The sequence below is a fragment of the Terrapene carolina genome, unplaced genomic scaffold (assembly GCF_002925995.2).
Source record: "Terrapene carolina triunguis isolate 2854851 unplaced genomic scaffold, T_m_triunguis-2.0 Scaffold62, whole genome shotgun sequence".
NCBI classification, from domain to species: domain Eukaryota; kingdom Metazoa; phylum Chordata; order Testudines; family Emydidae; genus Terrapene; species Terrapene triunguis.
Window position 1 is genome coordinate 49,817,107 of NW_020664413.1, and position 25,540 is coordinate 49,842,646.

The 25,540-nt window shown below is 42.0% G+C and overlaps 1 protein-coding gene across 2 annotated transcripts in view; it reads left to right on the top strand.

Annotated features, from left to right (window-relative positions):
- The window catches only part of GLS (glutaminase), a 107,385-nt gene extending 85,159 nt beyond the window's left edge, over positions 1-22,226 (top strand). For both annotated transcript variants that reach the window (XM_024197764.2, XM_029910531.1), the window contains 4 exons: positions 15,427-15,488; positions 17,877-17,953; positions 18,041-18,104; positions 20,450-22,226. In XM_024197764.2, coding sequence (XP_024053532.2) covers positions 15,427-15,488; positions 17,877-17,953; positions 18,041-18,104; positions 20,450-20,606 — 360 coding nt within the window. In that variant the 3' untranslated portion in view covers positions 20,607-22,226. The remainder of the gene's footprint in view (positions 1-15,426; positions 15,489-17,876; positions 17,954-18,040; positions 18,105-20,449) is intronic.
- The last annotated feature ends 3,314 nt before the right edge of the window (positions 22,227-25,540 follow it).

The following is a 25,540-nucleotide window of genomic DNA, read 5'->3' on the forward strand; positions in this document are numbered from 1 at the left end:
TTCAGTGCAGGTCATCCTTCCTTCTGTAGTCTGTGCTATCTGGGGGAGGGTTGCTGTCAGCCCTCCAGCCCGACTTTTAACCCAGCCCCAGCACCATTGCTGGGACCCCGTTCCATTCCCCTTGTATGAGGGATGAAGGTATGGGGGAATGGGGTTGGCCACTTGCTGTGCTACCTGACATTAGGAGCTCCAACCACTTTCCTCACCTTCTGTAGGGGATACTGTCTCCTTATCCTGCTTGCAGTTCAGTTTATCAAGGAACTTGGGCCCCCTTTTGAAAAAGTAGCTTCACTGGATATTTGCCAAGTTGCAACAACATGAATTTTACAGCCACCGACTCTCTGGGCTGCTGAGAAGAAGGTTGAAAAATCCCTCTTTGCCCAGGCCAGTTTAGCAGTGTGGGGAAAATTTCCCAGCCCTGAAAAGTGACAAGCATGATACTGGCAGGCCCAAAGCCCCATCCTGTTCTAATCCCACAAGGTGAGAGCTGTGGTTCCTGGGTGCAGAAGAGCCTCTTGGGCAGGGGGGAGGACTTATAAACCTTCCTCTTGGGTGCATGGGAGCTAGTGTGCTTTGGCTGCACCCTTTAAACTAGCCCATCAGGTATGAAGCACCTTTTCCCTTGCTACTCTTTCCCCGCTCAAGCCCACAAGGAAACTGAACTCCCACAAGGATGGGGGACAGAAGGAACCCCAGAGCTATTTTCCCCCACTGGTCCAGAGAAAGCCTTCCCATTTCTGAGGCTTAGGTAACAAGCATTCTTTTAGAACATGTTCCATCAGATCCTTAATATGTCATCTGTGTAATCAGCATGGGAGGGGGTATGTTCCATCCACAAAGGTTCAGGGCCTATAGCCATGAGCAAGAAAATTGAAATTATTGCAGTTCTTTACTCTAAGTTATACTTGAAGGCTGGCTAGTAAATGAATTACATTTACATCACATTGAAGTTCAGACACTGTCAAGATGCTGAGTGACAGGCACATTCAAAGAACATTTGCTTTTTCTGTAACTTTTTGAACATCCTGAAAAAACTGTAACCACTGAGATTTTTTTTCAAATGTTAATGCAGAGAAACTTTGGAGAGAACAGATCTGCTACCCTAATGTGATGCCATCAGCATGTTGCCTGATCTGTTGGTTAGGTATTGTTTGTTTCCAATGTAACACTCTGTGGGTTGGCAGGGTTCATTTGCCCCAAGATCAGCCACAGTATTACAGTTAGTTTGGGAGTGAGGATCCCAGTGCATGCAGGAAAGACACTTTCTCTTGGGGAAGACCTTTTCAATTTGCAATAGTTTTTATTAGTACAATCAGCAGTATTACAAACACTACAAAGTAGATGAGGTAGTACAAGCATCCAGAACTACTACGTTGAATGGTGACCCAATAGATGCTCCACTCTAGATGTGTCTCTGTCCCTGCACCTAGGATCGGAGATTTTTGGTAGCAGTGCCTGTTTGGGCTGCATATGTGCCCTCCCTGTCTCGCACCGTACTCGGCCATTATATAGCGCTGTGCAGCCAAACAGAAGAGATCCCCAGTATGGTCGGTGATTTCAGTACCGACCAGCGCACGGCTGAGTACCTTTAAGGCAGTTGGATCCTCTGGTACTGTTGCTGCCGTTAAGCGGAATGACTCTAAGAGGGCAGTCACTGTTGGGAGAAATGAGCGGAAGAGAGAGGCCCAGCCTCCTCCTAAGATAGCACCAACAGAACCGCTCAGACATGCGGTACCAAGTAGATCGGCTCTGCAAAAAATTACAGTGCCACCTGCTGGACACTCAACGGAGCACAGGGTGGCCATGGCACCGAACAACCACTTTAACTGTAGCAGCACCGACACCATTTACTGCCACGGTACCGATAGCCATTACGGTATTACAGGAATTTAGGTGTCCAAAGGACTTACTAGTATCGGAGATGCCCAAGTCTCCGCTTCTGGGTACTGATGTGTCTGCAGTACGCATCTCATCCCTGGACGTGCACTCTACTCCACCGCCCAGGACTGTTCCCCCTTCTCTAGTGATGATGACAACGAGGAGGAGGAGGAAGGCATTTATTTGGTGTCAGCACAGGGCTCCCCATCACAGCAGGGAGCTACCAGAACTGACCCCTATATTCAGATAAGCTACCACCACACCAGACGTGACCCACAGGGTTGATATGGACACCCATGGATGTCTCACCCATGCACTTTCCATCACAATGGCCTTACTGGGACCCATGGACTGCATACGGGCAGCAGTTTTCCAGACCCTCCAGCACCCACAAAGAGAGAGTGAGGCATTCCCCATCAGCCTTGATAGCCAGCCTCCCGATCCTCAAGAGGAAACCTTTGAGGAACAGGAGAAGAGACTAAAAAAAGAAGCCACTCCTGCAACCAGTATTTCTTCATCTTCTCCTGACAAAGCTGTCCTTCTTCCCCCCCCCCCCCCCGTAGCAGCAGATGATTTCAAGCGTTTTCAGGAGCTCTTCAAAGAGAAAAGTGGATTCTCTACAAATCCCCCTTGAAGAGGTTAAAGAATTTCAGCATGAATTTCAGCATAAATTGCTTGCTATCCTCCAGACATCAGCATCAGCGAAAATTGCACTTCTCATTAATGAGGCACTGATGGACCCAGCTAAAGCTATCTGGCGGACACCGACCGTAATCCCCCACACTTACTTTTTGTCTGCCCTCTTGCAAGAATTATGTACCCTCTAAAGGCATGGATTTTTTTATTTTCTCATCCTACGCTGAATTAATTGGTTTTCGACGCTGTGAATGAACGTGGCAGACAGCACCACACTAAAATGACTCCATATGATAAAGCCTAGAAGCTTTTAGATTTATTTGAACACAAAGCGTACTCATCAGCAACACTGTAGTTTAGAATTGACAGCTATGAAGCCTTTATGGCAAAATGCAGTCATACGTATTGTTCAAAATTGAGTGAGTTTATTCATTATATTCCAGCTGATAAGAGAACAATTTCAAGCAATCATGGCTGAGGTCAACTCCTGGTGAGGACTGCATTACAAGCTTCCTTGGATACAGCTAACACAGCTAGTGGCTCGATATCGACAGCAGTGGTCATGCTTGTGGCTTCATCTTTTAGGGTTCTCGAGGAAGGTTCAAGCCACAGTGGAGGATCTCCTCTTTGAAGGGTCAAAGTTAGTTGCAAACAGGACAGACGAATCCCTCCACTCCTTTAAAGATTTGAGGGCAATTCTATGGTCTCTAGGTATTTACACCCCTATATAAAAGAGAAGATCTGGTAAATACCACCACACTGCACAGAGACTGAGACAGACTCCATTTCTCCCTTCTCAAAGACACTATGAGAAAGACAGAGGGCTCCAAAACGTAGACCTCCCCATCACAAATATCAACATCCCAGCCATCTACATCAAAGCAACAATTTTGAGATTTTGGCCAAGTTACCACCCCTAAAGTCACTTGCTGCAACAACCTAAATGTTTCCATCAGTTTGGCAACAGCCTTACCCTCTTCTCTCAAATGTGGAAGAATATCACCACAGACAAGTGGGTCTTAGAAATTATCACCAATTTATATCAATCCACTTTACCACCCTCCCTCTTCAGGGACCTCTCTCGTGAGCACCTTTTACACAAGAAAATGAACCAGCTCTTACAACTAGGTGCAATAGAACTAGTTTCGATCCAACACAAAGGGAAGGGTTTCTATTCCAAGTATTTTCTGATACAGAAAAAGAATGGTGGATGGAGACCCATTCTAGACCCAAGGGCACTCAACAAGTTCGTGAAAGTACAACAGTTCAAGATGGTTACTTTGGCAGCAGTAATCCCATCACTGGACCAGGGGGATTGGTTCTCAGCCCTCTATCTCCAAGACGCCTATTTTCATATTAACGTTCATCGATCACACAGGAGATTCCTCAGGTTCACCCTGGGGCAGGATCACTTCCAATATAAAGTGCTCCTATTCGGCCTGTCATCTGCACCCAGGGTGTTCTCCAAGGTCCTCGTTGTGGTAGCGGCACACTTCCAAAAACAAAGAATTATGATATTTCCATATTTGGATGATTGTTTGCTCAAAGCTCCTTCTCTAGACAAGGCATTAATAGCCACACAATAGGCCATGGACCTTTTCTTACAAATAGGCCTACAAATAAATACTCAGAAATCAGCATTGACACCAGTGCAACAGCTGTAGTTCATAGGAGCCTATCTTGAGGTAGTGGAGGCCGAAGCCTTCCTTCCAGTGCACAGATTCAGCACCTTAGTTAGCTTGGTCTCAACAGTTCAGACCAGTCCACAGATATCAGCCAAAACCTGCCTACAACTACTGGAGCACCTTTGTCATAACACATGCCAGACTCCACATGCATTGTCTCCAGGAGTGGCTCAAAAACTGCCCAACAGACCCAATTTAAACAAGCTTATCTCAATGCCTTCTACAAAAACTCACTCAACTGGTGGACGGATCCCCACAATGTGTGTGCCAGAGTTCCCTTCATCCAACCACCTCCTTCACTAATACTGATTACAAATGCATCCTTATTAAGATGGGGAGCCCACTTCAAAGGGGACCACTTGCCCTGCACTGTGTACTCCAAGTCAACATTACACATCAACCTGCTAGAGCTCAGAGCAGTAAGAAATGCCTGCTCACACTTTTTACCAATAATCAAGAAACAAACACCCAAAGATAATGACAGACAACATCACTTGCATGTTTTACATAAACCATGAAGGGGGAGAAAGACCACCTTCCCTTGTGCTGAAGCAGTGAAATTATGGAATTGGTGTATCCAGCACAGGATCCACATCTCAGCTGCTTACCTGCCAGGACTTCAGAACATCACAGCAGACACACTCACCAGGAAGTTCTCCCAAGAACACAAGTGCGAAATAGATACCACCATCCTATACAGAATATTCACACCTACGGGACTCCTGCGAATAGACCTCTTTGCCACAGCCGAGAACAGCAAATGCCCACAATTCTGCTCAAGAGCAGGTTGGGTCGTTGATCTCCTGTGGATGCCGTCCTTCTCAAGTGGAACAGACGTCTCTTACATGTATTTCCTCCAATTCAATTAATACCTAAAGTAATACACAAAATAAAGGAAGAGAAGGTCAGAGTTATTTTGATAGCTCTGGCATGGCCAAGACAGACAGAGTTCCCTTACCTTTTACAGATGACCCTCCAATCGCTCTTCACCCCATTTCACATCTCCTTTCTCAGGATGTGGGCCAGATCCACTATCTGAATCTGGGAATTCTCTGCCTGAAAGTGTGGCTCCTAGATGGAGGACACAATAAAGTTCTGTTAAGTATCACGAAAATAACCACTCATCACACACACATTCAGAAATGGAAGAGATTCCAAATATGGTGTTACACTAGACAAGTTACCACTATATTCTCTCTTTTGTCTCTGGTGCTAGAAGACTATATCCTGGAACTAAAAAAAAAATCAGGACTATTGTTAAATTCACTGAGAGTACATCTCGCAGCCATTACAACCTTCCAACACCAAATAGAAGGACACTCAGTATTTGTTTATCCCACAACAAAAAGATATTTCTTAAAGGTATTCAGAACCTTTATCTTCAAATTCGAGATCCCACCAGACCTTAATTTAGTTTTATGCTGCCTCATAGGTTCCCCCCCTTTGAACCTATGGCCAATTGCTCACTCCTACACCGCTCTATGAAAACTGCATTTCTAGTGGCCATCATGTCCACCCCTAGAGTGGGGGAGAGAGGGGCTCTCACGGCATACCCTCTCTTTACCGTTTTCTTCAAGGATAAGGTCACTTTTCAGCCGCACTCAAAGTTCCTACCTCAAGTGCCTTCATCCTTCAATTTGACTCAACCTATCTACCTCCCACCATTCTTCCCCAATCCTCACAGGGCTGAAGGAGGCAATATTTCACATACTGGATGTCAGGAGAGCATAAGCCTATTTAGAAAGAACCAAGCCTTTCAGAAAATTTCCAAGACCGTTCCTTTCCATAGCAGATAGATCTAAGGAGCCTCGATATCTAAGCAAAAATTCTTGAAATGGATATCTGATGGCATCAACTATTACTATCGTAAGCACGGCTTGCAACCCCCGCCAAGTACTCGAACACACTCTACAAGATCGCATTTCACCTCCATAGCTTTCTTGAACGATGTTCTGATCACAGCAGCGATCTGGGTGTCTGTTCACCCATTTACAGATCATTATGCTATCACTCATGACTCTGCATCTGATGCACTATTTGAATTGACTGTTTCATCATCCATTGAGAAATCCAACAGGGGCACTGCTTTACAGTCACTTAGAGTGGAGCACGCATATGGATGCTACTCGAAGAAGAGGAGGTTACTCATCTTGTGCAGTATTCTTTTGAGATGTGTCCCCCTATGGGTGCTCCACTACCCGTCGTCCTTCCCTCTACTTCTGAGTTCTTATATATAGACTCTGTGGTAGAGAAGGAATTGAGGGCAGTTTGGCCGCACAGCACTGTATAACGGCCAAGTACAGCGTGAGACGGGGATAATGCATGTGCAGCCCAAACGGGCACTGCTACCAAAAATCTCCAGTCCTAGGGGCAGGGACATGGACACACCTAGAGTGGAGCACCCATGGTGAGGAGGGAGACACATCTCGAAGAACCTCAGTTACTTCACAAGGCGAGTAACTTCCTCTTGCATGCTCACACTGTCCTTTGCTGGGAAGCACTGTAGTAGGTAAGATGACCCAAGAGTGGCCCTTGGCCTGACTGGTTCCAGGAAATCTCTCAGGAGTACATGGGCTGGGATGCAATCTTTTATCATAGATTACACTAAATGTACTATACTTAATGCATATTCAGTAGGTATTTCAACCACTTTACCTTATCTGTATTTCCTAACCTTACTAATATTGGGGTGCCCTTCTCCCATAGGTTACTAGGGCTTTAGCTTCAAGTTTATTGGCATATACATCATTTAGTTACCATGACTTTCTTGTGGTGGGACATCTGCTGATATTCTTAACTTAAAATATCTAAAGTTGGTATCCTCTGGCATTTTGTGGTTACCTGCCAGCCATTTAGCAACAGTTGCTTATAACAAAACTCTGTCTTGTGACCTCTGATAGTGGGTCATTTATGGGATTAGTTACTTATGTCAAGGGTTTAGGCCTTAGGCCTCTGTTAGTTTGGCTAAACTGTTGTTTTATGGGTTTGAGACCTGTAGGCTTTTGTATTATTGCCTTAATCTGTACCTATATCTTAGTTAGCATATGCCCATGTATCTATAGCAACATAGCTGGCTACAAGTTGTTGTTCCCCACCCCCTTGATGGGCTGATTGCTAATGAACTCAACTATTTAGGATCTTACAATATCTCCATATGGAGGTTTAGGAACTCGATTTTCTGTTATTGGCTGTTATGGATGAATAGCTGCATAGAGATATTCAAGTACCTGGTATATTGCTGCTGGTTGCATGGACACATAATGTGGCTCCTCAGATTGGGTTACTTGAGGTTGACTGGTCACCTCCTGAGAGGTAATAGAATTCTGAATGGAGATAGCTTGGGGTTGACTTCCCACGGAAGGTGTTTGATATCCTTTGCTTAGACCCCTGATTTTACAGTGCATACAACACAAAACAACAAAGATTCTTTCCACTGCAATATCTTGCACAAAGTCCTTCCCTCTAGTCCAGTCTCTATTTAGCTAGCACCTCATCACTTCCGTCCATTAACCTTATGAACATTTGTCCTGCCTTGGTTACTTCATTACTAGTTATTAGGTGTGAATACTTACTCTCCATTATTTGCTTCAGTTTTAAATCTAGTGGGGGAATATGAAGCTGGAACATTGGTGTTCTTTGCTGGACTAGATCCTGGTATTCTGGATTAGCGGTGATAACTCTTTCATTTTCAAAAACAGGTACGGGGCAAACTGCCACGTGCCCAGTTAATATGTGCACCTTTGGATCAAAACAAAATTTTTTAGTTATGACCTTGCGCTCTGATTGACCATGATGAAACTTTTGATGGTTACTACATAATGTTGGCCATCGCCACCATAGGTCACCCTTTCTGTAGGAAGTTGCCACTTGGCCAGTTTAAGAGTATGGTGATAATTGGTTTTGTAGTTGGTACCCTTCTTCCTGGGCCACACAACAATTTGTCTACCTCAAACACATCACTTCTGCAGATGTACTGACACCCCTTTTCAGAGCAACAGGCAATATATGGAACTTTCCAGGTTTGGGTGCCTTAGTGATAGACCACCAGAGGAGGTACATTCATTTGTACTTTGTAGATGTTTTCTACGTGACCTGTTGAGTGGATTGCTGCTAATTGGCTAAAAAAACTTCATGTGGATTGAACACAGGCAACGAGTCCCTGAATGAGACATATAAGGATTTTGCCATGATACGATGTTTGTTAAATGACACTAGTCACGATCAGTGTGTGGTATCAGCAAATCCACTAGCAGTAACCCTGGCCAGAGGGCTGTCATGGTTGATGGCATGTCACAGGATGATCACCTGGAAAATATTAAAGCCAGTAATGTTAATATTTAATGAAAAATGGGTGAAGAGACTGTAATGCTTTCTAAAGAGCATGGGAGGACTCTCAGAAAAGCAGGACACACCGTAATAGATTATAATCTGGATTCAGTGACCCTGATCAGCCAAGAGCTTTGGATGAAGTTAATCCAGCTTTGAGCTAAATTAATTTTTTCCAAACAGGTTTTTTTCCTGCATGCACAGCAGCTAAATTTCTCTCTCCTATATCATGTGCAGAACTGTTAAGGGGTTGAAGAGAGACAGTTAAATTAAGCAAATGCCCTTATTCCTTGGCTGGCATTTCCACAAGCCAGAAATAATTGATTGGGCGACCCAGACAATTTCTTGCTGAATTAAACATGATCCATGACCTGGCAGGGCCTGGATCTTTTCTAATGAATAGTGCTCTGCATCATGTGACTCAGGGAAGAGGTGAGCTTGAATGGTTATCATCACAGCCATACCTGATCATGTGTAAGAGAATTATTTATATAAAGTAAGTATTTGTTACATTTCAGTGCTAACTGGTGATAAATGATTCCCATCATATCACTTGTGTGCAGATATATTTGTTTGCTTTGAGATATCTAATGAAACTCTGAGGTCCTGTTTACACAGTGAAAACAACAAAACCAGCTACTTTGATAATACCAGGAAGTCCCCCTTACTCCAAACATGGTTACAACACAGATATTCTAGCAGCGTGGATAGGACCGTTCATTGTTAGCTGTTTCCAACTCATGCTGATGTCTTTGACTTGGGGTTGGAAACTCAGTTAAAACATGGTCTTAGGTTTTGGTTATGCAGTATAGATGGGATGTTTTGAAGGGAGCTCTCCTATCATGGTAGCTCTTCCCATGTAGACTATCTTTCTAGCCTCTTGCCTTTGAGCTGCAGGCTGTTCTTGCCAAGTTCCTCACTGGAAAAAATCTCTGTCTTCCTTGCAAAGTTTTACGCTATTGAGAAATCTTTCTAATGTGGGAGGCTTGGATTTTTGTTTTCGAATCTGGAATGGGGATTCTTTAATAACCCTTGCTAAAGTAGCAGTTTTTGTCTTTATTTAAATGCCAGTAACACTATACTACACAAAGTTAGTGCACTGGGGAAGGAGAAAACAGAGATGCTTTTTACAACTACTACCTTTGCAGTCTTGTATACATTTACCCATATGAGATTAGTGCTTATCAGTGGGGCTAGACTGATAACTCTAAAAATTAAAGTCCCTTTCCCCACAATAGGAGCAGTGCACAATTTCCCTGTCAGGTTCCTCTGGGGGAACCACCTCTAGCGATGAGAAAATGCAGTTCAGTCTCCATGCCCATGCAATCCTTAGTGCCTCTAACACTGCCAGTATGGGTGCCAGTTGTAGTGATTTTTGTGGTGAAGGACAGCTGTCTACTAGAAACTGTACTGTGAGCACAAAACTTCCTACTTAGGACAGTGAGGCTATCCAGGCTATCCAATTATACCAATCACTATTGAAATGGGACATTGTTCAAAATGTATTGCTTGCCACATGAAGTGGAAGACGAACCCATAGGGCTGCTAACTGGTTTATGCTTAAATAGCAAGCTACCTTCTTAAATAGGATGACCAGATGTCCCGATTTTATAGGGACAGTCCCGATTTTTGGGTCTTTTTCTTATATAGGCTCCTATTACCCCCCACCCCCTGTCCCGATTTTTCACACTTGCTGTCTGGTCACCCTATAAATAGTTGACTGTGGTCATACATTTTAAGAGATTTAAGTATAGTCTGTTTTAATGGCTTTAATAAGGATACATGGCTGTAAAGCAGAAAATGGCAAGGGGTTGAACGAGTTTCAGGTCTCCGAGCTAGGAGTGCTTTGTTTGGAATGCTGTCTGACAGACTCTGTGTTCTTGGGAAGATATTTAACTCCTCTCCCGCAATTTCAAAATGAGGAAATACCTACTACACAAGTGGGATTGTGTTCATGGTGGCAAAGAGTTCTTACAATAATAAAGCCAACAGCATAACACTTTTGAAAAGCCAGTGTTACCTATGGCCAGAATATTTTTTCATGTTTTGCTACTCTTAGCTGATCTTTGGAGCACAGGATAATTCATATTTTCTGCCAGGAACTGCCTATAACAGATCCTCTTCTCTCCCCCCCCCCCCCAAAAAAAAAGTAACAAACCCCCTTAATTAGTGTGTTACATTTAGAATACAAAAATAAAATCAGAAAAACTGCCAAGTTGGTACAAACCTGAGTTGGCAGCAGCAGCTTAATACCCATATTTTGTTTTCCAGCACTCTAAAAGGAAATGGATGCAAGCAGTAAGAGCTAGTTTACTTTACATTTCTCATCAGTGCTGTGTGTGAGAACTCATGTTAGAATGTTAAGTTGTAACAGTTTGCAGTGTAGTTGTAGCCATGTTGGTCCCAGGATTTTAGAGAGACAAGGTGGGTGAGGTAATATCTTTTATTGGACTAACTTTTTTCTGTTTTTCACCAACAGAAGTTGGTCCACTATAAGATGTAACTGTTCCATTTTGGATTCTGCACCGGAGCCGTGTGCTGGTATTGAACCCAAAACATATATTTAAAGATCACTCCCTCCTACTTGTCCTTCAGCTGCTTAAATCTTTGGCTACAGATTATATAGTAGGGGCTTGCTCCAAAGCCTACTGCAGTTGGTGGAAAGACTCCCCTAGACTTCAGTCGGCTTGGATCAGGCATAAGGTGAATTTCCTATTCTTGTTTTTGAAGATGAAGAGAAAAATGTTTCTACCAATTCGAATAGCATAAACAGTCAACTTCTGAGCATCAGACATATACCATTCCTTACCATTTGTGTGGCTAGAGGGGTGGCGATTGCTTCTAATCAGAATGACTGGTTTCACTGACATAAAATGTTTCCCTAAGCAATTCACTATCAGTTTATGAACCCATTCTACTGATCTCCCACAACATACTGGAGTTTTTGCTCATTTATTTTGTGTTGCAACACAATCTTGCTCCTCATATTTTCTTGCCTACTCCCAAGAACAACATCAAATATTTGGCTACCTTCTATATCAAAGTTTTCACTTTTGCAGTAGATGCCATTGTTTCAGGCTAACAATTTCAGAATTTTGAGAATGCAGGCTGTTCATTTTTAGTTTTTAAAATAAAAAACTGCTTTGATCTCTTCTGAGTTAACTTCTGTAAATATAAATCCTCCAACATTTGACTCTTTTTAGTTACTTTTCACATAATACATTTTTGCTGAATTTAATTGCATTTATCAGACTGGTATATGATGTGTTAACACTAGTTAGATCATTACAATATTTGGATGTAACCAAAATTCACAACTAGTTCCTTTCTGGAACCTTCTAAAAGGGCTGTGAAAAGTCTCATGTGGAATTCAAGCAATGTCTGGTATTTGTTGAGAGCATTTAAGGTATTCCTTGAGGTTTAGTAGTTGGATCCATTTATATGCCCATATGTGTGGTTTTCAGCTGCTACCTTTTAGAAGGCATAGAGTCAAAATTACCTTTTGCTCACAGAAGTGCAGGAAAATAAATAACTTCTGAATACAAAGTTTTTAACTGGATCTATAGCCACTTACAATCCTTTAGCTTCATCTGTGCTTATTAAGTTACATTCTGGATTTTCCAGTTTAATAGCAAAGTGGAAGGGGAAAAAAGTGTTTAAAGAGGACCTTAAAAATGCTTCTGAGAAATGCAAATAAGCCTATCTCAAATCAAGAGTTTAATTTTCTCTGCACCTGCATTACAAGGTGCAGAATGCCCTCAACTCATACGGAATTAATTGGGAATTGAGGGTGCTCAGCAGCTCAGAGTTTTGAGCCCATAGTTCTGAAATTTTATACTGTCAGCAACCTAAAGAGTATGTGGGGGATGGGGGGTTCTTGCAAGAAGTTTTCACTCATCTCTGGGGAGAGCCACTTCCTGAATTGGATTCAGATAAAATTAAAAGGTAGTTAAACTAATTTCCATTTGGTGCCTATATTTCTAAACACAGACTTCAGACAAGTACCTGGAAAAGTACAGTGTAATCAACTGTACTTAAAGGGGTCAGTAATGGGGTACAGAACTGTACAACTCCAGCTCACGTCAGTAGTGACCACATAAGCTACTGAACAGCCACCAGATGGTAACCTGAAACGAGTCTGGTGATCTCAGTATAACCCCCAGAGTACGTGTCCACATCACAAAGCTATAACCACCACACTGTTTGGCACTTTCATTGCTAGGCTCAGTAAAGAGGTCAGGAACTGAATGGTCATGGAAGCTGAACTACATTTTCATTCCTGGGAGCGACCCCTCCCATAACAAGGCAGGGACACATTAGCAGAATAGTGTGAGGAAGTTGCTGCGGTTTCTCCTGATAAATAGATGACTTCAATCTACCTGTCTTAGGTACTCACATCTCCACAGTATTGGGGCACCTCACAATCTTGAGTGTATTTATTCTCAACACCCCTGTGAGGCAGAGCAGGGCTGTTCTCCCCATTTTACAGATGGAGAACTGAGGCACAGAGAGGTTCAGTAACTTGCCCCATGCATAGGCGCCGACTTCATGGATGCTCCGGGGCTGGAGCACCCATGGGGAAAAATTAGTGGGTGCTCTGCACCCTCCAGCAGGCAAGCTCCCAGCCCCATTTCACCTCCTCCTCTGCCTCCTCCCCTGAGCACGCCATGTCCCCACTCCTCTGTCTACCTCCCAGCACTTGCCACCGCCAAACAGCTGTAGTAAGCTCCAGGAGGGAAGGGGAAGGAGTGGGAACATGGCGCGCTCAGGGGAGGAGGCGGGGGCGGGGCTGGGCCGGGGATTTGGGGAAGGAGTGGGAATAGGGGCAGGGACGGGGAGGAGTTGGGGCAAGGACTTTGGGGAAGGGGTTGGAATGGGGGCGGGGCAGGGGTGGAGTCAGGGCGGGGGGCACAAGGGGGTCAAGCACCCACCGGTGCCAGTAGAAGTTGGCGCCTGTGGCCCCATATCACCCAGGAAGCCTCTGACAGCAAAGAACTAAACCCAGATCTCCCAAGTCTTAGGCTAGTGCTCTGATTATTGGACAGTCTTTCCTCTCAGTCTGGCATTGTTTGTGCATGTGCTAAAAGAAAAAAACCAAACCCGTGTATTGTCTAGAAAATGGGTATAATACATTGCAATGAGGCAGTTCGCTAGTTACAAAACCTTTTCTGTAAGCTGTATATAATAAACAGTGGACTTAAACACAGGAGTAACTTGACAGCATATACAGCCTTTTTCCTCTATTTCATCGAGAGAAAAGGGGAGGCTTTAAAACTCCTGGAGTGACAGTGTGACATTATTTTTAATCATGGTAGCCAAGTAAACATAAGTAACCAGCTTGAGCTCTTGCCATGCTTTGCCCTGCCTGCCATGTTAATAAGACAGGTCTATCTGTGTGTGACAGTTGCTGTCAAGCACGCCACAAGAACATTAAAACATGGCAAGTAGCTTGGCTAATAGCCGAGAGCATGAAAAGAATGATCACAAGAATTGAAGGGTGAGTTCTTGGGGCCCACCCTGCAAAGTGGCATGTGTCCTCACCTCCCACTGAAGTCATTGGGATTCGCAGGTCCCCAGCACCTTGTAAGTCTAGGCCCTAAGTTAATAGACTTTGGATTTTGTCATTTTCTCCACAAAAGGGCAACAGGTGACTTAACCCAGTGAGCCTATGACTCTAGGGTAGCCCAAGAAAATTGTCAGTGACCTTGCATCAGTGTCCACACAAAGAGACAAGGTAGGAGGACAGTAGGCCAGTGAGTCTGCTAATGTTGATTCAAGGTAACCCCGCTAGTGTTCATATACTGCTTGACTAAAGTCAGTGACTGTGCCTGCCTTAGTCTTTGTGTTACAGGTTTTGAGGTCACATCATATGCTGTAAAGGGGTGATTTGTTTATGCCCCTCTCTTTTTTCCATGTAAGTTACTGTGCTGCTTTATAACAAATATCTTTATTTGGTACTTGGTGAGGAAATTAATGTGAAATGATTCCTCAATTCTGGCTTATGAAAGGCACAGACAATGACACAGCACCCCCTAACATGCTCCCAGTGCCCCAAGAACACATCCATGCTGTTCGGGGAACAGATGGAGAGGTTTGGGTGTGCGTGTGTAGAGAATTCCTTCCTTTCTGGTGCACCAAGCATTGTGATTCTGTATTGGTCTGTTACAATGATAGTCTATAAAGAAGGCAGAGTTCAAGCCAAACTGAGTGGAATAGTTTAAGCTTGGGAACCTTGGTGATGGAGGGCAGTTGAATGTTGCAAATCTCATTGTAAAAGGATAAGACTTGGTATCTCTAACTGGCCATAAATGCTTGCTTATGTCTTGCTTATGCTTATTAATTTTTCTTTTTATTATTTAACACTGTGAAGCATTCCGGGATGTACTCTGTAAAAAGCCTCCATAGTATATCAGCTAAAGTAGTGGAAAGTATTGAAACAGGTGCTATATGCAGATTTCCTCAGATAGCTTTTCCTTGGCATCCTTGTACTGACTGGTAACATCCCCTACTCTTCAAGTCCTGCATCTCTATTCAGCATAAACTACCTGTCATGATGAATTATGCAAATCATGCAGTGGGTTAGAGTCAGTAGTATATAGTGTTATGTTTAAAAGAGAAATACAATTTGGCCAACAAAGAAAAATATTTCTAGATTTTTGTCATAGTAAAATACAAATTGGTGGTGGTCCGCTTTCAGAGTTGGACCAATGAACATTAAATTACCTGTGGTGAAGCTGTTTGGAATTCGATCTGACAACCTTTTTAGATTGTACTGCAAATGTATCTAGAGAAATTGTTACATAGTTGACATGTTTGCCAATAGTGACCCTACTATATCTTAGCTTTCTTCCCACAAGTCACCTCAAGAAAAAACAAACTTTTTTTTCTTCACATTTCACAGGTGAAGTCTGTGATAAATCTCCTGTTTGCTGCCTACACTGGGGATGTATCTGCACTCCGAAGGTAAAACCAATATGGTGTTGGGGAAAGGAAATCACTTGTGTTTCAACTATTATTGCACTTTATTTCTGGACATATGACCATGTTAGGAGACATTATAGCTGCTTTAATACTCCAAGGTAGCAGGGCCATTTAAGCATACAAGGTGTTAAAAGAATGCACTCTAGTGGATCTAGCACTGCTTTTAATGTTTAGTCTTCAGATCCCGACAGAGCAAGGAGTTAAGCTCATTACACAATCAGTCCTTTGTTCTGCATATCAAAACTTCATGTGGATAATATGAAAAATATTGTACATCTGGTTATAGTCTGGGGTATAATCACATAAAATGGCACCATTCTGCTTTGACATAAACAGATTTTTCCCTTTGTGTCTCAGTCATGATATGTTATCGTCCTCACAAATTTTTACAGCAGTAGAAGAGCAAGCTGGATTCTAGTCTGCCTTGTGAATCAATTCCAGAACTGTGAGCAAAGCTCAAATTGAGGAATGTTTATTGCTAGTGATGTAGGAGCCAGATGGAACCCAGCTTGATTTTCAGATCCCAAATATAGTTTTCTTTTGTTTTTGTTTTTTTGTAGGGCTGGCAGTATTTAAAAACGCTTTGCATTTTACACTGAGCAGATTTCACAGAGTCATTGAGAGAGCAGATAAATGTGGAAGGCTTAATTTTTCACTGTACCTTTGCAAAGCTGGGGCAAAGCGGAGCTGCTCTAGTAGCTTTATAGTGGTTAGAGATTCTTCCGACACAGGGAGAATTCTCCATGAAATTTCTCCAGCTGATGTAAGTTCCCTTTGCACTTCACATCCCAAAGTGATCTTAACCAGTCAGAGAATCTGCCTGGAATTAGTGTTTTGGCTGGACAGAGAGAAGTATGTATGCACATCGGTATGCTCCACAGTGGCATTTTAAGAGTGATTTTTCTGACTGGAACCACAGATGAAGATTCCAGGAAGGAAGCCAAATCTCTAGTGTACTCTTAAAGCCAGATCATTTTGGTGCCTCTTTTATTAAAGCTCAGATGAAAATATAATGTACTTTTGATACTGTGATGGGTTCCCTCCGGAGGTCCACTTGGAACTGTGGTACTACTGAGCCCCCTGACCCACCAGCCTGGGCTCCCTTTACACTGTACTGCTGTGACCAGCCTGCACTTTCACCAGCACACATACAGGTAGGGACACACCCAACTGCAGGTACATGCAGACTTTGTGCTCAGCCTTTCCTGGGTAGGCTCCAGTTAGGGAACTTCCTAGCTACTCAGGCACACGCCACCTCTGGAGGGTAAACCCAAAACTATACCATCTTGCGCTGCACAGGGAATTGTACAGGGTAAGCTTATGAAATTCGCCCCATCCCTCAATGTGGAGAGGAATATACAACAGCTTTCTGCCCCCAAGTTATGACTTCCACATACTGGTTTTAGATAAAGCAAAAACAAGTTTATTAACTATAAAAGATACAATCACTTAAAATCTAAGGGATAGCAAACAGATCAAATTACTTAGCAAATAAACAAAAAACACAAACTTAAGCTTAATATACTACATAGGATGAGGATTTGCTATTCATATCTGATCTAAGTGATGAAACAAGCAGGCTGCAGATTCTTAAGGGGCAAGCTGCACTTGCTTACAGCTTGGAATCCCCAGGTGTACCATTCACAGGCTAAAAATCCCTTTAGCCGGGGTCCAGCACTTCCCCCAGTTCAGTCTTTGTTCCTTAGGTGTTTCTAGGAGTCTCTTTGGGTGTGGAGTCAGTGAAGAACCAAGATGATGTCACTCCCTTGCCTTATATAGCTTTTGCATATGGCAGAAACCCTTTGTTTCCAAGGAGAGTTCCCACGCCAGTAAGTGGAAATATACTGACATCCCAAGATGGAATCTAGCACCAGGTGACCTGGTGACATGTCCCTGGTAGTGTCACAGCAGCCACGACTCAGAGACTGTCTGCTGCGTCCTCAGCAAGGCTCCCAGGTGGGAGATAAGCTTCTTCTAATGCCTATTGTTTTCTCTAATGGCCCTTCCCCACCCAACTTTTCAGAATGAAAGCATCTTGTCTAGTGGGTATTCCCCACGTGTAAACACATTTGTAATACGGATACATAGTCAATATTCCTAACAAAAATGATACATGCATACAAGTAGGATAATCCTATCCAGCAGATCATAACCTTTCCAATGACACCTCACATGACTTATCTTGCGTAAAATACATCATAACTATGTCATAATCCTATCATAACATCACTATGAAAAATATGGAGTACAGTGTCAGAATCATTTCAGTCCGGTCACAGAGGGCATTTCATTGTTTTACAGTAGAAGTATGATTACTTCTGTATTTTTGTAATTATTTCTACGATTGTCTTTCTGAATTTGGCTTTTCAGATTTGCTTTGTCGGGTATGGATATGGAGCAAAGAGATTATGATTCACGAACAGCATTGCACGTAGCAGCTGCAGAAGGTAATGACTCTTGATAAATAAGGTATAAGCTATTAATTTAGTGGGCTTAATTTAAAAAGTATATTAAATCCTTCTTTTATTTTATAGGTCATGTGGAAGTGGTTAAATTTTTGCTGGAAGCCTGCAAAGTGAATCCTTTCCCCAAAGACAGGTGAGCAGTTCCACTGTTAGTATGAAGGAGGGGAGCTCCAGTAACTCATTAGATTGGTGAATCCAACTCTAGTGCAGTCAGTCAACCGGAGTCTTTGTTTCCTCTGAAATCTCATGGGATGCTGAAAGTAGTGACAACTGGGACCATCTGATCTACCAAGCTAACTTGCAGCTGGTGCTAGAGCTCCCTTGAGCTGTTTCTGCCCATTTGATCTAGCAACACTAATTCCCCCTCTTAAAGAAGCAGGAATTCCAGACCTCAGTAGGGAAGATAGAGAAAATTCTCCAGCCACTGATTTATTTTCTTTCAAAAAAGGCATCAAGGCAAGAAAAAGGAATTTGTAGTTTGATGTGCGTGTATGAATATATATGCAGAACGCACACACAGCTGTGGGTGTAAGAGGTGTCTACGTGTGTTGCTGTCCAACATAACTAAAACTATTCACAAATTTCAGTGTGAACTTGACCCCATTAGAAAGGCTGTTTTAATGTTCTGGTGTCCTGAGAGAGATGCAGTCCGCATGGTTTGTTATGTATAATCATTAACTTTATTTTTAATTTCACCTTCAGTTTTATTACTGTAACTCACAGTGTGGCATTGGAAACCAGAAAAAAATAGGTCAGTGCAAGGTCCCTCACCTATAGAAAACAAGGCCTGACACCAGTAATGAAACCACTCTTGTCCACTCTCTAGCTCTTACTCAAGTAAACTTGTGTCTTTGCTTCCTTCAGTTTGCCTGTACCTTTTAATTCTTCTCTCCGTATAACAGTGATTTTGCCTTTCAACAGTAAAGCATTGAATGAGCTTTAATTTGATAGTTTATTTCATGCAGTGCTGTGCAGACTAATATAAGTCTGCTATAGCTCAGTGGTTTGAGCATTGGCCTGCTCAACCCAGGATTGTGAGCTCTATCCTTGAGGGGGCCACTTAGGGATCTGGGGCAAAATCAGTACTTGGTCCTGCTAGTGAAGGCAGGGGGCTGGACTCAATGATCTTTCAAGGTCCCTTCCAGTTCTAGGAGATGGGATATGCACAATGTCCTCCTTATGGTGCTTATAGGAGTGTCAGAAAGGCAGAGCATTTTCAGTCATTTATCATTATCTGTGATTTTTTGAAGCTTTACTATTAAGGTGAGATTTTTACTTTTTGATACAGTCCTTTTCAAAAGGAACTCACAGTGCTACAGAGTTCTTACACCTCGATTAAAATGTAACCAAGGTTGGTGGGAAATCTGCATTGTGTTTACACCTGCTCTAATTACCAGCTTTTCCATTAAAACCCCGCAGGGGAAGAGTTTGTCCTGTGCCAAAAGGATGTCAAAGATCAACACTAGGAAAAATACTTCAGTAAAAATAATGTGAGGCACATTTCTGGAGTTGATTTCCTTGGTGAAAGGAAGGCAAAAAATACTTCACATTTGCTTTGTTGAAATACTAGATATCTCTTACTCTCCTGTTTAAGAGGGGAAAATATACAATTGTATGCAATAGCCTTTGCATATTGTTGTTACATTTGGGAGGGTTTAGTGTGCATGATGTGAAAATAGCAGCAGTTACGCGTGTGTGTGTTTAGCTACTTTTTGTGTTTACTGTTCTGTCTAGTCTGACACTATCCGTTAAAGTGCAGTTCTGCTGTGAAAAATGACTGAAAAAAATCATTGTTTTTATTGTCTTTTAGTGATTTCCATATCAAATGTGTTCAGTTTTCACATTTTCAAGTAAAAAGATTTTGTTTCCAGTGACTAACAGTGCACAATCAGCCTGTGGGCTGAAGATCAAGTTGGGTCTTTATATATTTATATATTACCAATGGTCATGGTGGATTCTACATCACTGTGCATTTTTAAATCAAGATTGGATGTTTTTCTAGAAGAAATCTAGGAATTATTTTGGGGAAGTTTTATGGTCTGTGTTGTACAGTAGGTCACAGTGGTCCATTCTGACTTTGGACTCTGAATCCCTGGTAATAAAAGTTCTTCATGCCAGATTTTGTCCTTGGTGACACCTGTGAAATCACATTGAAGACAGTGGTGTTACACGGTGTGATTGGTTGGGCTGAAATGTATTAAACAATTATACTGAAGCACAAGAAGGAATGGAATCCCACTCATTCTCCATTAGTTACTTTGATACTGAAGGGGTAACAGGAGTAAAAAGTAGTGAAAACATCTGTTGTCAAAAAAGGTTGTGACCTACTATCCAATTCACTGAAGGTACTTACGTAGTCCCTGAGCTTAGTACATACTGTACTGGCAATTGTTGTCTCAAACATCAGACTATAATGGAATTCATAGTGGTGGATTTACTTGCTTACTGATTTTGGAAATATTGTGCTCCCTGTTTCAGATGGAATAACACTCCTATGGATGAAGCTTTACATTTTGGACACCATGATGTATTCAAAATTCTTCAAGAATTCCAGGTCCAGTACACACCTCCAGAGGATTCCAGCAATGGAAAGGAAAATCAAACAGTTCATAAAAATCTAGATGGCTTACTCTAACCATCTGCAGCTAGATCCCAAGAGTCAAATTACTTACCTATGTTATTGTGGAAAATGAGTATGAAGAGCGTGTGTATTTCTGTCTGACAGTGGTGTATATTTTACAGAATATTTCATTTATTTCAGTGTTACAGGAGTTTTCTTCATGATACGCAGCGGACAAACCCAATCGCTCCAAAAAACAAACAAACCCCAAACACCCCCCCTCCCGAGAATCTCCTTCCATAATGTGAGCAATATTACCTTGTGTTGCGTATAATTGATGTAAAAGAAGTATTAGCTGTTGATGGCTTTACTGTGCACTACTTAATTTATTTTTGTGTTCTATGTATATCTTCAAACCATGGTCAGGAATTTTTCTGCTGAATTTGCATTTCTAAACAAATCTCTTACAGGGTGGCCAAGTGGAACCGTGCTGTTGCCATGTGCAAGTGTCATTGTGGTTTTGCTAGATTTCAGGACTTGAGGATGCTGGTGTAGATTTAACATGGGTGTGTTGAACAAGGATCTGCACTTATCTTTTTTTCCCTAAATAATTTCCCGTGGAACCTTGTTTACATAGTCACCTTGTCACCTACATCAATCGGTCAATCAGCCCTCACAGAGAGAGCGCCGATCACAACACATTGTTCATGATGTTCTAGCGAGTCCTTCAGCCACCCGTTGGCCAGGCTGTCAGTGGCACCAGACACCTGATCAGCATAGCACACCGCAGCCCAGAACCCCTAAGCTCAAGCGATCCGCCAGCCTCAGCCGCCCAGGTAGCTAGGATTAAGGCGCGTGCCACCTTGACTGGTTGTTTACATAGTATAAATCTCAAAATAATATATTGGTGACATTTGTCAATGGTCTGGGCTAATTGTTCTTAGAGATAATTTTTTCAGGGAATCTGTTTTAAGGTTGGTTTGATGACCAAATGCCATGGAGGAATATCACTTGTTTGACTTTTTTTTTTTTTAAGCTGTTTCTTTCAAATGCCCATTGTCTAGCCTCTCTCTCTGTCCATATTCAGCTGCTGAAGTGCTTTCCCTTTAGTTGGTGAAAGCAGGTGCTTCCACAGAATGCATTGGTTCCTGACAGGCATATGTGCATCATGGGGGATCTTGTACGCTGCAAAATAATTCATCTCAGTCTTATGTTTTGTCCTTAGCTGCAACTGCACCAAAAACCTTTTAGGGGAATGTAAGTATATGAAAGGCAAAATACGAAACCAAATGTTCTAAATGAGTTAGGCTCACAATAAAAAACACTCATGGAGTGAAACAGCTTAAAGAGGCATAAAGCTAATCAAAGCATGAGCCAGGTTGTGGATATGCCAAACTGTGGGTCTATCTCTCTTCTTATGCTGGCATAAATCCTTGAATAGTTTTCTTGAAGCTTCTGAAGTTACACTGGTGTAGAACAGGTAAGGGATCAGAAACAGGGCCACAAATCAAGCAGTTCATTTGTGTGTGAACTGTTGCATTTGCCCTCTTCACGTGGTAGTCTGTGCCCCACGTACGCCAGTCGTTAGAAATTTAAATCCAAATATTCTATTTTGGGGACCATTACACTACGTCAGCTTCTTGCCCAATGCAAACAATATGTCTGATTACTGACACTACAATATGAGTGAAGTCACGTTTAAAAAAAAAAAAAAAAATCTGGGTAGGAGTATCTATTTCACATTTGTTGGAAGTAGGTGATAGTCAAGAATCAGGCAGTGTATTGGAATAAGACCATTTGTGGGAACTGCACTCATCTCAAAGATATGGCAGTAATAATAATTCATCCATAGATCTCAAGGTGCCCACTTTACAGATGGTGAAACTGAGGCATGGAGAGGTCACCCAGCAAGTCAGTGGCAGAGTCAAGGTATGGAACCCTTGTCTCCTGCGTCCCACTCCAGTGCTCTAGCCACTATGCACATTGCCTCCCCTAAGGAGGAGAAATCAAACGGAGGCACTTGATATTCAGCAGAAACAGTGGCCTATCTCATAATAAAGATGCTGTCCTGTAGTAGTTTGAAAGCCTAAACCCCTGAAATCTGATTGGTAAAAATGCTTGCCTGGCATCAGTCACTCCCCTCCTTCCCCCCCCCCCCCATCTGATATTACTGCTCTCAAGCTGCTTTTTGCCTCAAGTCAATTATTCACTCGAAGGCCTCATGCTTTTATAACCTTCACCTTTCATGCCTTGTGTCGCAGCCACCTTCCTCCTTAACCAAGAACTGGATGGGATTCCCTTTGAACCCTTCTTGGCCAGATGGGTCACTGTTGAGAGCACAAGGCCCTGTCTCTGCTGCACTCCTACAGAGGATAAAACGAGGCAAACTAAATCCCACGTTTTCCTCTAACATTCTTGGACCTACCAAATTGATCCTATGGGAGTAAAAGTTCTCAGGTTGGGTTCTGGGGGTACTGATTAGGTCTCAAGCTATGAGACGCATTCTGTTTGTTAACTAATCAGATTTCTATGTATCTCTCTCTGGTTTGCTAAGAAAATGTATCCTCTGTGGTCTCAGAAAAAATGTGAGTGATTTATTTTGATGTAATTGAAGTCAATCAAATTTACTTTGCTCAAACAATAACCTTTCCAAAAGGTAGATATATGTACTGAGAAGATAAAGGCATTTTAATTAAATAGCATAGAAATTATGGCTGTCCCTGAACCTAACGTTTTCCTCCACCATATTAAGAGCTTTTAGCTAGAATTTTAGCACCAATGCATTTTCACCAGGACAGTTTTAGCATTTTCTCATTGTACCAGGAGATATTATTTTGCAAAGATTTGTGCCCAGTGGAAGCAGTGCATTTATTATATATGCAATTATTTATAAATATATGTAGTTCACTGGTTTGGCTGCTCATCATTGCTGGCACTGACATGTAGATTTTAATTTAAATGGCTTTTGTTGTGTTATCAAATGCTGACATCCTTATGCTCCAAAGAGTTTTCTGTGTTATGTCATATATGTGCTGCTTAAGTATCACAGCAACTAGAAATGGTTAATCTAACTTAATGCTTTGTACATAGAAATATTGTGCTGGTCTTAGCCTTATTATCCCATCTTTTTGTGAAAAATGTGATGTACTCGGCTGATACCTTTTTAGCTGCAGAGCTGGACTGTCAATGAGTGTTTTTATTGATGCTGTACTATCAGCAATTGTAACTGATTGGTGTGACATTTTAGATTCCTTATTGTGGGGAATAGACAGTGATGAATGTATTTGCTTTCAGCAATTTTCCTGTAAGTGAATCTAAATTTAAAAATACTTGAGCTGTACTGGTTCTGAAAATGAAAGATATTTATTTTAATGAATAAAATCCAGGTATTGTTGCTTTTTACAGCACAATTAAAAAGGAATACCAAAAAATAGAGATGTTTGAGGGGTTTTTTTTTTTTGGATAGCTACATCATTTAGCCACCTCTAATACCACCCCAACTGAAGTAGCCGAAGAGAGTGGACTGTGTGGAGCCCTCCATTTTAGGCTGCTTTGATACCCTCCAGAGTCGAGGCTACTTTTGTATTGGGAAGGCCTTGTGTAAAGCTTTAATTGTAGCATCAAATCATTAGGAGTCTCCATCTCATGGTTAGTCGCTAGTGAATACTGTAGTTTTAAATCTAAAAGCTTGATATAGCGAACAGGAACTTATTGGCTTTCCCTCACTCAATACAGGTGTCCAGCTGGTGATGGAGAAATGATGCTACAAAGGAGTAACCAACCTGCTGTGGGCATTCTAACAAGAAGCTGACCCTAATGTCCATATATTTTGAAGTGTTGGAGGTCTCCAACATCTATCCTTTAGGAATAGAGGCTGTTGCTGGGATGGGGAAGTAAAGGTCTCTGAATCTGGTGAGTCAGCGATTAGTTGGGATGGTCTGGCTATTGAAATAGTTACGAAACACAGAGGGCGAAATAGGGATATACATGCATCATTTTGCTCCTGAAGGTTCCTCACAAACTCCAGCCTCTGATCACCCTCCCCCCCCTTCTTTTACTCCCCTTGTGTCAAGTTTATATAAGCTTGTAAGTAACTTGGGGCAAGGATGTCACTTGTTCTGTATTGTGAGGAGCAGCATAGCGCACTGATGGGCACCGTGAAATAATTAGCAACAAATAATGCCTTGACTAGCCAGACTGCCACTTTGCTGGATTACTTGTTTACCCAGAGACTAGTAGAACATATGGCTAATTCTGTAGCCATAGAAATAACTGACAACCATATAGAGATGAAACTGTCCCAATGGGCTTAAACTCAAATAGAGATGTCAAAAATTCAATTAAATCTCTTGAGTCCATTGGTACAATAGGCTTAGAGAAACATGATCTCATTATTTATTAATAACCATAAAACAATTGCGATGTGATGCTTCAATTTTTTTAACCTGGAAAAGAATATTTCTGGTATTGTAAAACTTTTTTATAACTATCATCCATGCAAAAATGACATGAATCTAGGTACTATAAATCTATTGGACTCATGAGAAAATTTGACTGTCAGATATAAGTTGAATGATAAGCACCATATACAGATGAACACATCACAGTTCTTAGGAACACCCACTTCATTTCACTTGATAGCTATTAAATATATATGTACATTTAGCTACTCTAATGAGAACAGTAATAAAATTAACGTGTTGATATATTTTGCACTTATGGTCATTGATTTTTTTTTTATAGTGATATCAAAATAAGGCAAACTGGCACTATTTTGCTACCTAAGCAAATACTCGCAGATCCTTTCAACATTTTCAAAGTAGTCATGGAATCGTAGGACTGGAAGGGTCCTCCTTGCAGGCAGCATGCTAGTCTTTACAGGCATAATGTACTAAATGGATTTACCACTTCCTTTTCATGAAGCAGGCTCCTCAAGCAGCTGATGACTGTTTTTTAACCTATCTGAACAGTGGAAATGTAGCTTCCCCATCCCTTATAAACAGTAGCGT